General features: G+C 43.8%; 1 protein-coding gene across 6 annotated transcripts in view; it reads left to right on the top strand.

Moving 5' to 3' along the window:
- Positions 1-6,972: 6,972 nt before the first annotated feature.
- The window catches only part of FAM118A (family with sequence similarity 118 member A), a 43,584-nt gene continuing 35,835 nt past the window's right edge, over positions 6,973-14,721 (top strand). For 2 of the 6 annotated variants that reach the window (XM_061582432.1, XM_061582431.1), the window contains exon 1: positions 7,072-7,324. In XM_061582432.1, the coding sequence (XP_061438416.1) occupies positions 7,252-7,324 (73 nt within the window). In that variant the 5' untranslated portion in view covers positions 7,072-7,251. Of the gene's footprint in view, positions 7,325-7,624; positions 7,744-14,721 lie in introns of those variants that run through there. The other 4 variants (XM_061582436.1, XM_061582434.1, XM_061582435.1 and 1 more) reach the window with 4 other exon arrangements.

Below are 14,721 nucleotides of genomic sequence, written 5' to 3' on the forward strand. Positions count from 1 at the left end.
TTCAATGGAATAAATTAATATGGGAAAATGGGACAATGGTAGCTACCATTTTTTGTAGCATTTGTTTTTAAAAAGTATTATCTCACAATTCCCTTATGTTTTCTATCTGGTGTCTAGTTTAAATGACCCAGGCTGTGTAAAATGTTTTTTTTAAATGTTACTGCTGCAGAGTTCCACATACGTCATGTCACATTCAACTAGGCTGCTGGTGCACATACATGCAACATTAGAGGGTAAGGGATCTAAGGCCTAGGGAGCATGCCATGCTCATATGTTAATGCTGCATGCATAGGTGCCAACAATTCAGTTTTAACAGTGCCAGCTCCATGTTTAGGGGCCCTTGAGCAATGTGCACTCATTTGAATAGGCTCACCTGCTGTTGCTACAATACATTCACTTGCTCCAGCCATATAACTATTCAGAACACAAGGCAAGCAGAGGATGTTCTGTCCCCCCCCCAGTCCCTGCTTGCACACTCAGTGAGGATAGGTGAACTGGCAGTGACAGCAAGGAGGAGACAGAGAGCTCTAGGGAGTTGCAGTGAGGTCCCTGCTGGAGTATGGGCCTTGGCAGGTGCCCAAAAATGCATACTCCTGATGCTAGCCGTCGTACAGCTCCTATGTAGGTTAAGGTTTTAGAGGCCTGGCAATCACTTCAGTATGCTTGCCTATGTCACAAACATTTTCAACAATCTGCTGCTTTCTTCCTGATGAAAGCTAGACATACTGACTACCCCTTCCCAAAATGTTTAGAACAGTATTGTCCAGGAACCACCACCATTCAGACAACCTGCAGCTGACAAAGGAAGGAAAAAACCAAAAGGCTGTTGGGGGCAGTTTGGTATACTGGCCCTTCCTGTCACAGCCAACATACAGTGTGTTCAGCAGCCAGTCGCCACATGGTAAAGGAGAGGTAGCGTCCCTCCACTAGCCTGACGTTTCTTCTGATAGCGACTATGAGTTTTTCCTTTCAAAAAGAAAAGGCATAAATATGGAATGTTAATAACATTAAAAAGTCTAGGAGAAAGAAAGAAAAATGTATTATTAATATGCATGAGATCAACATGTTGTACACTTGCCAGCAGATATCTGCTGTAAAGATACTCCCCTCCCTCAAATAAAAAAGTAAAAACCTTTTTTTCCACATACAGACTTGGCAGTTCTGGGATTCCCCCCCCCCTGCAATCCTATAGCCATTTACCAGAAAGTAGCTTTATTGAACTCAGTGGGACTTTCTTATGAACAGACAGAATTCAGCAATCTTCTTTGATGGCAAAGAGGCTAATACTATATCCTTTACTACTGCATAATAATAAGCAAAGCTGTGTTTCTCAAACAGTGGGCTGGGAGGGAGCCATAAGTGGGCCTTGGGCCACTTTCAGGCAGGTCTCAGCGCCACAACCAGCCCAGTGCTCCTCACTTGCTTGCCTTGTCTTCTAGCTGTGCCACAACCTTTTGGTTGGACCAATCAACGCCAGCAACATCAGCAACTCAAGAGTTAAGGTGGCCAGGAAACGAGAAGTTTGGGGGGGGGGGAGGAGGAAGGAAAGAAGGGAAGGGGAAAGGGCCAGAAACTAGAAAGAGAGATACAATATTTATTTTCATCTTTATACATAAATAAACTGATAATAGAAAGGAAGGGGTAAGAGGGGGAAGCTTTAATTTGAAAGAAATTGGTTGATTTGTTGCAGTAGTGAAGCCTATGCGCTTGGATTAGTGCTGTGTTTCTCACCCCCTCTTTTCTTTCTCTTCATACTGATTTGCATTTCTTTGTTTTTCTCCTTTTCCCTTCTTTCCTATTTGGGTCTGATTAGGTCTTGGGGGAAGATGTGAGTTAGGGTGGGTTAAGATGGGGTATTCTTGTATTGTTCTCTGTATTATAATCAAAGAGTTGGAAGGACCATGAAGAGCATCAAGTCTAACCCTCTACTCAGTGCAGCAGATGCAACTACAACATCCCTGACAGACGGCCATCCAGCCTCTACTTAAGTACCTCTAGGGAAGGAGAGCCCAACACCTCCTGACGTAGTCTATTCCCTATTTTGTACATTTGTAGAATTGAAAAGCAATGTCATTTTCACATTTAAAAAAGAAGGGAGAAAATGGCCTCAGAAGTTAATGACCTTGCTAGGTGAAAAGCACTCTTGGTGGGGCACCTGATTAAAGAACGAGGAACAAATTCCAGCTACTTCCCATTAAGCTCCCCCCACCCCGAACCCATTCCTCTGAGGTGTGGAGTGCAGAGGGTAAGCATCTGTGATCTGCTGACACCTCTATGGTACTTGCTTTCATATAAGACCAGGATGATACTTTTGGACACTGATATTCTGGGCATCTCTCCTTGACCAAGTGGCTGGAGGGGAGAAGGCAATGACTAGGACAATCCATTCTTCCAGGCACTCTCGGTCTCAAAATGTTAGCCAGATCTGTCCTACAACAGCAATAAGCATCCCTGCCATTATTACTTCAGTTGGGGTCCAAATATCAGAAATGTTAATAGAATATTTTGAAAAATTACACTTTAAGCACAGGGAAAGGACCACAGGAGTCCTGGGTGGAATCCTAATCTGCACATTATTCCACACAATATTGTGTTTATAGAATTATGAGACAAGAACGGACCCTGAAGGTTGGCTGAGCTAACTGTGCCCTAACAGACTAGCATATCATCATTTTCAAGGAATCACAATCAGCCATCAATTGCATATCATCCATGCTTACAGTTTGCCTAAAGGCACAGATGGATGCTGTAATTCCTACTCCTGCAAGGTTATGAGAGGGAAGTGAAGGGACAGGCGCAGCAAGTGAGGGGGGAGGCAAGAGGAGTTGGAAATGGCTTGGCCCCTAAATACCTGAAGAAGTGTCTATTTCCATACCATCCTGCCTGTGCTTTAAGATCTCCTCTTGAGGTCTTTCTCTAGGTGCCTCATTTATCAGAGATATGCTATTCAAAGCTACAAAGCATAGATGGCCTTCTCAGCAATAGCATCCTGATTATTGAATGCCCTCCCCATAGTAGTTCAACTTGCAATCTTTTCAATGCCAGGTAAAACACACTTTTATTTACTCAGGCACTTTAATATTTACAAATTCTACTCTGATTTTAAGGATTTTATCTGCTGTTTATTATTGTTATTTTGTGTTACGATTCCAATTTTTGTTGTACACTGTCCTGAAATCCATTTAGGAGGAAAGGCAGTGTGTGTGTGTGTTAACAGTTGCAATGAGAGAGATCTGAAGGAACAAGAGGGGTCAGAAGACAAGAAGAAAGCAGGGACAGAGCATTGAGAAAGAAGGGAAAAAGAGAAGCCAAAAATAGTCTCTGTAAAGAAAATTTATTTTCAGTCTGACTGCTTGTATCCAGCAAATAAATGACGTGTTACCCTGTTAAAAACCCAATTTTAATTACACTGCCCCCCCCTTTTGTGGTGAGCCCTGCTACTGAGACTATTGCTCACCCTGAAGATACCTCAGGCCATAGATTCTATCCAGGGAGAATTTGTTGCAGCAATGTTTCATTATGGTTTCCTTTCACCAAACATTATTGAGACTGCATGTGCATGGATGTGCACATCGGGTTAAGTAGCAGCCACGTGCCTCCGACCTAAAACATGTAGTGAAGGCTTCCAACTAGTTTAGCCTCAAGAATAGGGTCTGGCCTCTTCACTTGCTTGAGCTTCCTTGATTTGTTTTAATTCAAGCTCTTGCTAGCAATACAAGTATCTCTGGCACTGTATGTTGTAAAGCTGATGTGCAAGTACCTCTGGACCTCCAGACATTGCTGAACTACAACTTCCATCAGCCCTGACCATTAGCTATGCACGCTAGAGCTGATGGGACTTGTAGTTCAGCATCTGGAGGGCCAAAGTTTCTCCTCCCCTGTTGAAAAGCATATAACCTATAATTATTATCAAACTGGACAAATGGACTCTTCAGCACTATTTCTTTATAACACAGATTGCGAACCTTTTCGGCCCAGTGGGCACATATCAAATTTTGAGATTTCACTGTGGATGCCAGTCCAGGGCTGGCACCAGAGGGCAGCAAGGTTGGGCTCTGGCCAAGGGTCCCTGAGGGGCCTCTCCTAAGGATGGAAGGGTGATGCTTCTGTTCCGTGTTCTGTGGCAGCATTGGGTCCTGCAATCAGACTGTACTGCAGATCACAGAGAGGGAGCTCCCAGACACCCCCCAATACAGACGGTGTGGGCTTCAATAAGCCGGCCTGCATGCCCCATCAATCTCTTCTGTCAGTGTGAATGTTGTGCATGATGCTGGCCATCACCCAACATGGTGGCAGGGGCTTCCCTCAGGGGCTGTGTCATTCACACTACATGAGAGTAGGTGGAGTGAACAGGCATGCTTATCAGCCCCATGTCACCTGTATGGGGTGGGGGAGTGTTTGGCTATGGCACCGCTATTAAAGGTATAAGCACCTTATTTTTCCCCAATGCTTACCCTAAACCAAAGCCTAGGTTGCCCCATTAAATACAAAGGGATTAATATCCACCCACATTTATTGTAAAACAGGATTTGCAGAAAATAGCTTCTAGGCAGTACCTGATCTCAGACAAACCCACCACAGGGAAGATGCATTCTGGTTGTTATGAAAAAAGGAAGGGCAAACTATGGAGATTCCAAGGACTACTTGATAAGACAGAAGCAGCGAATGTGCACTAAAGAAGAAGGAAAACAGCAGATATTTGGAACCGCAGGGATTTCTATTACCTGCTGTCCGAACACTTATTAATCACACTTGTTACTTCACTCGTTCGCTAAAAACACTGACAGGAGGGAGCAACCAGGCTGACTCATTTCACAGAAATTTCTTAGAAGGGTACCTGTGTATTTTGTTTCATAACTTTCTTTCTAGGAGGGCTAGAGATTTTCTTTCTTTTCTTTTTGAAGTAAGCTCAGAGTCTGGGGGCCGTGCCTGGTTGGTGACTCCCACTTTATAATATGAATTCATAGTTAAGAAAGAAGGGTAGAAAGTCACAAATGCAGAAAAGAACTCAATACCAAGCAACTTCTTTTTACATAAGGAGAGAAGAAATCAAGCAAATTTTAGGTATAAAATACTCTGGATATAAACATATTTCCAGTTAACTTGAACATTCATCATGTAGGGGACATGTAGGCAGGCATTGTGGGCCTGCAAGGCAGTAGGGGGGTGCCTAGGAGCTCCCTCTCATGATATGTGGCAGGGAGCGGTACCCATCCACCCTAAGGAGGGCCTGGCCTGGCCGCCCTCTGGCACCGGCCCTGCCCTCCATCTCTCTCTTGACAAATGTCATCAATCAGGGCAACCAAAGCCATTTCAGTGCCATGGCTGGGCCTAAAGCTAGACTGAATTGGATCCAGATATTGTCTCCTCCAAGCATTCCTGAAATTGGACTGCCACTATCCTCTTGAGCACCTTGCCCCAAAAAAGGATATTTGCTACAGGGCAATAGTTATTTAACACTTCTGGGTCCAAGGAGGTCTTCTTAAGGAGGGGGTGCATCACTGCTTCCTTCAAGGCGGATGGTACTCTACCCTCCTCCAGTGAACTCTCCCTGGACCCCCCCAGTCAACCCCCCCATGGCTAGATCTAAGAAGCCAAGATGGGCAAGGGTCAAGGGGGTACATGGTTGGCCGTACTTCTTCAAGCAGCTTGTCCACACCCTCAGGCCACTATAATTGAAATTGATGCAGAACAGATGGAACAGACTTGCTCTAGCTATGGCATCCAACGTGGTCTGAATCTGAGCAATGTTGTCCCTAAAGTGCCTTTGTTACAGATGACAAAAGCCCACTCACCACTCGGAAAAACTCTGCAGAGCAGATCCTTGTGGATGCAATGGTGGTGGAGAATGAATGCTGAATAAACAGGTCATATGAAGGGCCCCCCAGTTTGACACGAAGAAACTAAAAATGGGATATGTATTCATGTATTTATTTTCTGTTCCGCTTCTTTAGTGTATTATGGCCATTCAAGATGAGGTGAAATGTTTTGAATTGTCTACATGACATTGGATCACAAGTTAATTTTATAATAAATAATTGGCATTTGTGTTCCTTAGCATGTCACGGCACCTTAATAAACTCTTTACCTTCCAAGAATGAGCATTGGTTTTGCCTTATCTTTAACTCCAGAGTCTAGACAGAGATTTTCTGAAAATGTGGAACATCCTGGATAGCAACCTTGCTACTGACAGTACTTCTCAGTATAGTATGCGCTGAGAGACAATTGCAAGAAAATCAGGAATTTGACAGGTGAAGCTTTACTAAGTACGAAGATATCCTGAACTTCATTTGCTGAATTAACTGTCAGGGACATATTGAAGGTACAAGATCCTTGCCAGAAGAAAAAAAAAGGTGCTGGCAGCCTTGTATGTTTTACATCCCACTGGGACAGGACTTAATTGGAACCGGTGTTTGCCAGAACTCATTTAAAACATCAAGGTTCATATTATTTCTTAGTAGGTTCCTTCAGGATGGTTGGGAAAGAAAACACATTTGAGGATGTGAGAGTGCTGGTCCTTGAGCACTAGTCGCAAATAAGTTGCCATCCACCATCCGTTTCTGGCAGGGGTTCTGTCAACTTTAATGGCTGATTAATAGACAAAAATCCCATCACTATAGCTCCATTCTGGGAAAAGTTTCATCGTCTGATTCATGTGTTGTACAGCTACTAAAGATGCTAGAGGGAAGCCAACAATAGCTAGCTATGCTATACATATATTTAAAGGGGAGTCTATATACCATATTTAAGAAACCAAAAAGACAGAGCTGGCTCCAAAGGAGTCACAGGGCAATTATGATTTCCAGAAGATTAACAATGGCCAAGAATGCATACCTGGGGGAGTTAATCCCCTTGAACGCAAGGCGACTTCGTTTTGCATCACCACCATCTCGTAGTAACGATACTGGATTTTGTTCCGATCTACAATTTATGGATTTCTATGGGAAAGCATCTTTACTCAGCCTGGGGCCGACGAGAAAAAGAGCTCGTCTAAAGAAAGGGGCGGGAGGAGAAAGGAGGAGTCCAGGCAGCCCGTTCTTCGCTCCGCCTTTTGCTCCTTCCCTGGGAATTGGATCTGGGAGCGGTGGACGCCGGCGGGCAAAGCGCGTCTGGGCCGAGGTAAGGGGGATGGAGGAAGAAGCAGGGCCAGGCCTGCGGCCCTACATTCGGCAGTGAGCAGGGAACGTTCAGCCCGCGTGGAAGGAAAAGCAGCCGCTCTGACGGCTGGCGGAGCGGAAAGGTTGTTTTGTCATGGCAGCGCCGGGAGCTACAGCCTGTGACGACGTTCCACGGAGAAGCTGGCAGTCAGCTGAGCCCCGCAACGGTGGGCGGAGGGTTGTTCTGTGTGGGTCAGCGGCCTTTGCAGTTGTGCGGGGCGGGGTCAGGAGGGACAAGGGGGCTCTTCTCTGCGAGGGTGGGAGGGAATTTGGATGATTTCTCCAGCCCACAATCCTTTCCCAACCAGTGTGACTCCAGATGTTGTTGGACCACAATTCCCATCTTTCCTTACAATTGGCAATGCTGGCTGAGGCTGATGGGAGTTGTGGTCCAACAACATCTGGAGGCACACTGGTTGGGAAAGGCTGCTGTAGATGCTAGGAGGGTAAACTAGGAAATCCCCAGTTCAAATTTCAGCTCAGCCACAAACTCTCTAGGTGGGTTTAGATAAGTTACTATTCTTTCAGCCCCAGCCACCAATCTGGACAATGGGAAAAATACTACAGGCCTGCTAGGGTTACTGAGGTAATGTATACAAAGTGCTTTGAACAACTGCAATGTACTATAGGCATGTTTTATTAAATCAATTAATTAAGTATATGTCTTCCTTTCCCCTTTCGACTGACATTCTTAAAATCTGAATTCATTATAGTAGAGCTTCAGGCAAGACCTCAATAGGCCTCAGGGAGAAACTAGAATGATGCAGGGCAGACAGACACATTTTTAATTCCTATATTTGTCTTGCTCATGAATAAAAATGGGGATGGGGGAGCAGGGTGGGAATCCAATTCCTTTACTTCAAAAGGGTTATGTGAAGGGAGCTGAACTCTTCCCTCTTCCTCAACATAGCCCTATCTAGGCCAGCCTTTCCCAACTAGTGTGCCTCCAGATGTTGTTGGACCACAACTCCCATCTTTCCTGACCATTGGCAATGCTGGCTGAGGCTGATGGGAGTTGTGGCCCAACAACATCTGGAGGCACACTGGTTGGGAAAGGCTGATCTAATTCATATATTTTAAGGACATTTGTTTTGAGAGTCGCCTCCTCTTCCTCTCTCCCCCCACCAGCCAGGTGTATGGAGTGATTTCTCCCCACTCCCTTTTGACAGGGAAGGAATGCCGTCCAGTGGTTGCTCTTGGTATTTTGGGCTACATTATCATACACCATACTTTCATCCCACTATTATTCCACTTTAAACTGTTATGGCTTCCCCAAAAGAATCCCGGGAAGCATAGTTTGCAAAGGGTGCTGAGAGTTGCTAGGAGATGCCCTATTCCCCTCACAGAGCTACAATCCTCAGAAGAGGGACTGACTGTTAAACCACTCTGGCCACTGGAGTTCTGTCAGGGGAATAGGAGTCAGCACCCTTCACAAAGTACACTTCCCAGGATTCTTTGGGGGAAGCCATGACTTTAAATTGTCATAATAGTGGAATAAATGTATGGTGTGGCCCCAAAGTTCCATTACTCATTGTTTGTGGTGCATCCCCCCATTTCATACTTGGGTAATCCCCCCCAAAAAAAAACCTGCAGGAAAGTTTTAAGCACCAGTGTTGACTAGACTAGATAAATTAAAGGGCTCAGATTGTCTTCCGAGTCCCAAAGCAATTAACTTTCTATCTACTTATATAGCACAGTGAATAATAAAGTAAAAATAATCTGTCCTTGTAACTGTTAATTTTACAAGCAAAAGAGTGGCTGTAAACTATAGCCAGCATGGATTTTTCACATTCCACCATTTTAAATTGAAAATACCAACCCAGCCATCCTGATGCTTGCCATAACCTCATTTCAAAACAAAACCTTACAAAATGTATAATCCTGAATTTAGAAACGTTTGCTTAACTACCCTCTGAGTTTTCATGGCAATACACAAAACACTCAGAGAAAATCCAGAGTTCAAAGTCTAAAACAAGAAAAAAATAATTCAGACCCCTGTTGGCCATTTTTCAGTGGTCTCATAATTTGTTGAAATTAATTAAAAATCAGCCATGTTCACAGAGTACCTGTAATTCTATTACTGACCTTGCCCCATACTCTGACCTTCATCTTCTGCAGTTTAAAAGTTTTTAAAAAATGGCTGGCTGAGTTTTAATTAATTTAAAAAAATTAACATTGGAGTCTTTGATAGTGCAGGCATGCTCAGTAAGAACAAATTGTTAGTGTTCTAAAAGCTAGACTAACAGCTGTTCGGGTTGGCTAATTGGGGCTACACCCATGCCAGACATTTATTCAACTTTAGACAGTCCTAGCTTCTCCCAAAAGATCCTGGGAAGTGTAGTTTGTGAAAGATGCTGAGAGTTGGAGACTCCTGTTCCCCTGACAGAGCTCCAGTAGCCTGAGTGGTTTAACAGTCATCCCCTCTTCCCAGAGAATTCCAGTGATTGGAGCTCTGTGAGGGGAATAGGGTGTCTCCTAACAACTCTCAGCACTCTTCACAAACTACACTTCCCTGGAGTCTTTGGGGGAAGCCATGACTGTTTAAAGTGGAATAAATGTCTGGTGGGGATATGGCCAAGGACAGCTTTGGTTTAAATTTGGGTGGGAGACTACATGTGTCTGCTGTAGAATAAAAAGGTGGGGGAAACCCCCCAAATAATGATACTGTAAACAATGTTTTCCTTTTAGAAAGGAAAGGGGTTTTTCCTCTGCCCAGTGCCCACTCACCCAATCTTCTTCCCCTTCCCTCCCCCAGGTCACTTTCATCTATCCTAAGCATGATTGCACAGGAGTATATCCCATTGAACTCAAAGAGCATGCAAATGATGAAACCTGCCTCCTCCTCCTCCTTCTCCTCCATCTTATACCCTCCCTCCTGTCCCTCCCCTCTTTCTCCTCTCCTCCCCACTCCAACCTTCCCTCTCTCTCCCTTTTCTGCCTCCTCCCCTGTGGTCAGTTTCAACTATCCTAAGCATGTTTGTGTAGGAGTAGATCCCATTGAACTCAATAAGGATGCAAATGATCAAACCTGTGCTTCTCCACCTCCCCTCCACCTTCTTCTTGTTCCCCTCCTCTCCTCCCCTCCGCTGTCTCTCCTCCTCCCCCCCCATGTTCAGTTTCATTTGTCATAAGCGTGATTGCAGGGCAGTAAATCCCATTGAACTCAATAAGCATGCAAATGATCAATTCATTCTCAGCATACTTGGACAGGATCCAATTTCTTACCTCCCAGATTAAAAAGCAGAGAAATTCACTAATAGGTATAAAGCCCTTGTGGTTTAAGAACATACCTGTAGCCAACAGATATTTCTATCAAATTTTAAACAGTGGGGAAATTGGGCAGCTATAGTGAATGCACCAGGGGAGCAGGAGACCTGACTTCCTCTCTGAGATATTGTTCTGCCCTACAAATTTGTAAAAATGCAAACACCATTTGGGTTGGTCTTTCACAGTCCAATCCACTTGCTGTGTAGCTTAGAAGAATTTGATAATATGTGTCTCTGAGCATATGGTGAATGATGGCAACACCTGCAATCAGGACTGCATCTCCAAAGATGAACAATTACATTTTATGTGTTTGCTGGTGTTCTTATTTGCTTCTTTCCTGTGTTACTACTGTTTCTACAGAGAGTCTAACCTAGAAAATTGTATTTCACTCATTATTCATCCTAGAAATCTGTGTCAAATTTATTTTTATTAATTTTGAAACTTTTTTATTGGTCAATGTCATATGATGGTGAAAACAGCCTTTTGTGTTTCAAAGTGGAGGTTATATTCTATTTCTATTTTGGTTGCATTAACAGTTAAATCTGAAACTTTAGCTTTGATGTAAAATTAGACTGATTACAATACGTTGCTACTTAAGCAATGACTCTAGCTGTTGGAAAAAACAAACTTGGCCTGCCAAAGATGCATGTTTTAGCCTGCTATGCTTAAACCACTCCACTTAAGGAAACGTGGGCATGGTCAATTAAAAATGTAGAGGACACCTAAAAATTTGCTAGAATATATTTCACCTCCTGTTGTTTTATCTTGTGCAAACTGAGACACTCCTAATGGCCACTGGAGACTATTCTGCAGAATAGTCAGTGCCATTATTCCACAATTGTTTTTGGAGTTTAGTGTAAATTATGCAAAGTATTGCTGTACGTCACATATTCAGAGAAACAGAAGCAAAATAAAATAATTTATCATAGGAAACTTCTCTAAAATTGCAAAATAAATCAAACATTTTTAAAGTGAATATCTGAATTATATTAACTGTCTTAATATTGTTGCTTCCTCCCTCAGCATAGCACATGTCTTGTGATGGGGAATTTTATATATACATAAATGTATAGCTAATGGGGAACTCAATATACATAATCAATAAGCAAAAACATTCTTTTATAAAGCTATAAAGGTTCATAACATTTTAATAGTTTAGTAGGAAGCCAGATTTTTTTCTTCTTGCAGCTGTCTCACTGACTATGCTGGTCGTTTGGAACTACTTGTACTCAAAACAATTGATAACACTGTGCTGAATATCTCGGTACCTCTAAGACATAGAAAGAATTGCAGAATAGCTAAAATGCTTAGCTCGTTAGCTGGAGTGCTTAGCTCACTGTGAAAATGTACTTTCATGTGAAGTACTGAACATTACCAAATTCATTAGAACACCAAATTCACTAGAACACGATGCAGAGAAGTACAGTACCTATGCAATGCCTATGCAAAATGCCTGTGTAATACTGTCATGTCTATGTCATTCTGATGTGTTAAATCCTGATTGGTAGATGCTAAAGTCTTTGTCCTGAAATGTATAAAAACCCCAGGCAAACAGTGCCAAGTTGCAGTTCTCCACTCACTATGAGGGAGACTGACCAAGTGTACACTTGTCATCCAATATTTATTTATTTATTTTATTTATTTTATTACATTTTTAGACCGCCCTATAGCAATAAGCTCCCAGGGCGGTGTACAGCATAATAAAACAGGTTAAAATACAAGTGGATGTAAATACAATACACAATAAAACATAATAAAAATTTTCAATTTTAAATTCAAATTTTTAAATTTTTAAAATGCCTGGGCGAAGAGGTAGGTCTTTACCCGGCGCCGAAAAGATAACAAAGAAGGCGCCAGGCGTATCTCATCAGGGAGGGCGTTCCATAGTTCAGGGGCCACCACTGAGAAGGCCCTAGCTCTAGTTATCGTTCTCCGTGCCTCCCTATGCGTTGGGACACGGAGAAGGGCCTTCGACGTCGAGCGCAGCGACCAGGTAGGTACATAGCGGGAGAGGCGTTCCGCCAGGTATTGCGGTCCGATGCCGTTAAGGGCTTTATAGGTAAGAACCAACACTTTGAATCTGGCCCGGAAACATATTGGTAGCCAGTGCAGCTGGGCCAGGACAGGTGTTATATGATCAATTTTTTTTGTCCCAGTAAGAACTCTGGCCGCAGCATTCTGCACCAGCTGAAGTTTCCGAACCGTCTTCAGAGGTAACCCTACGTAGAGTGCATTACAGTAGTCCAATCTAGAGGTTACCAGAGCATGGATAACTGTGGCAAGGTTCTCCCTATCCAGATAGGGTCGTAGTTGGGCTACCAGCCGAAGCTGGTAGAACGCATTTCGTGCCACCGAGGCTACTTGAGCCTCCAGTGACAGGAGTGGATCTAATAAGACCCCCAAACTATGGACCTGCTCCTTTAGGGGGAGAGTAACCCCATCTAGGGCAGGTCGGACATCAACCATCTGGGCAGAGAGCCCCCCCACCAACAGCATCTCAGTCTTGTCAGGATTGAGTCTCAGTTTATTAGCTCTCATCCAGTCCATTATCGCGGCCAGGCAGTGGTTTAGTACATTAACAGCCTCACCTGAAGAAGATGAAAAGGAGAAGTAGAGCTGCGTATCATCAGCATATTGCTGGAAACGCACTCCAAATCTCCTAATGACCTCGCCCAGCGGCTTCATATAGATATTAAAGAGCATGGGGGACAGAACTGAACCCTGTGGGACCCCATATTGGAGTATCCAGGGACTCAAGTAATGCTCCCCAAGCACCAACTTCTGGAGACGATTCTCGAGGTAGGAGCACAGCCACCGCCAAGCAGTGCCTCCAACTCCTAAGTCCGCAAGACGTCCCAGAAGGATACCATGGTCGATGGTATCAAAAGCCGCTGAGAGATCAAGGAGAACCAACAGAGTTACACTCCCTCTGTCTTTCTCCCGACAGAGGTCATCATACAGGGCGACCAAGGCTGTTTCTGTACCAAACCCCAGCCGAAAGCCCGATTGACATGGATCCAGATAATCAGTTTCATCCAAGAGAGCCTGGAGCTGGTGAGCGACCACACGCTCTAAAACCTTGCCCAGGAACGGAACATTTGCTACCAGTCTATAGTTGTCAAGATTTTCAGGGTCCAAGGAGGGTTTCTTTAGGAGCGGTCTCACCACCGCCTGTTTCAGGCAGGGTGGTACCACTCCCTCTCGTAACGAGGCATTGATCACCTCCTTGGCCCATCCGGCTGTTCCGTTCCTGCTAGCTTTTATTAGCCATGAGGGGCAAGGATCCAGAGCAGAAGTGGTCGCCCGCACCTGTCCAAGCACCTTGTCCACGTCCTCGAGCTGAACCAACTGAAATTCATCCAATAAAACAGGACAGGACTGTGCCTACCTTTTTGCTGCAAGCCTGGGTCTTCAAAAATTTTATTCAAGGACCCCCAGAAACGATCCCAATGGAGAAATACAAAATTCTCCAACACTTGTTTCTGTTATTTGGGCTGATTGCAAGTGTTGCCACCACTTATATGCTTAGAGGTACATGTTAGAGGATTGGACTGTGAAAGACCAACCCAAATTGTCTTTGCATTTATACAAATTTGTAGGGCAGTACAACACCTCAGAGAGGAGGTCAGGTCTCCTGCTCCCCTGGTGCATTCGCTATAGCTGCCCATTTCCCCCACTTTTTAAAGTTTGATGGAAATATCTGTAGCCTATAGGTATGTTCTTAAACCTCAAGGATTTTATGCCTATTAGTGAATTAGCTACTAACTGTTAACCAGTGGATCTTATCAGGGCCCATGCACAGCATGCCAAATTCTGGCCTATGCATCAACCATTATTGGATACTCAATCCTGGTTCATTTTGCTCAGTAGCAACCTAGTGGAACAGGGAGGAAAACACAATCCATTACTCAAATCCACAAACTGAAAATTTATACCTTAAATGAATACACTGGTTTTTTGAGGCACAAAACAATGGTATGAGATAATGAACTGATATACAATAAAACAAATATAATTTTGGAATTATAGCAACTGAAAGTAACTATTTTTCTGTCAGGGTATCCATTCCTTTAATAATTGCTAGGCAGAAATTCAACAGGTACATAGGAAGCTGCCTTATACTGAATCAGATCATTGATCCAACTAGTTCAGTACTATCTCTACACCAACAACAGCTCTCCAGGGTTTCAGACAGGGAGTGAAGTCTTTTGTTCAGCAACAGCACCTGTTGGATATCTGCTTGCCATGATACTCTTCAAGGCAATGGCAGCTTAGCCATTCAAGACAGGGAAGTGTT

This window comes from Rhineura floridana, chromosome 8 (assembly GCF_030035675.1).
Source record: "Rhineura floridana isolate rRhiFlo1 chromosome 8, rRhiFlo1.hap2, whole genome shotgun sequence".
Taxonomy (NCBI): domain Eukaryota; kingdom Metazoa; phylum Chordata; class Lepidosauria; order Squamata; family Rhineuridae; genus Rhineura; species Rhineura floridana.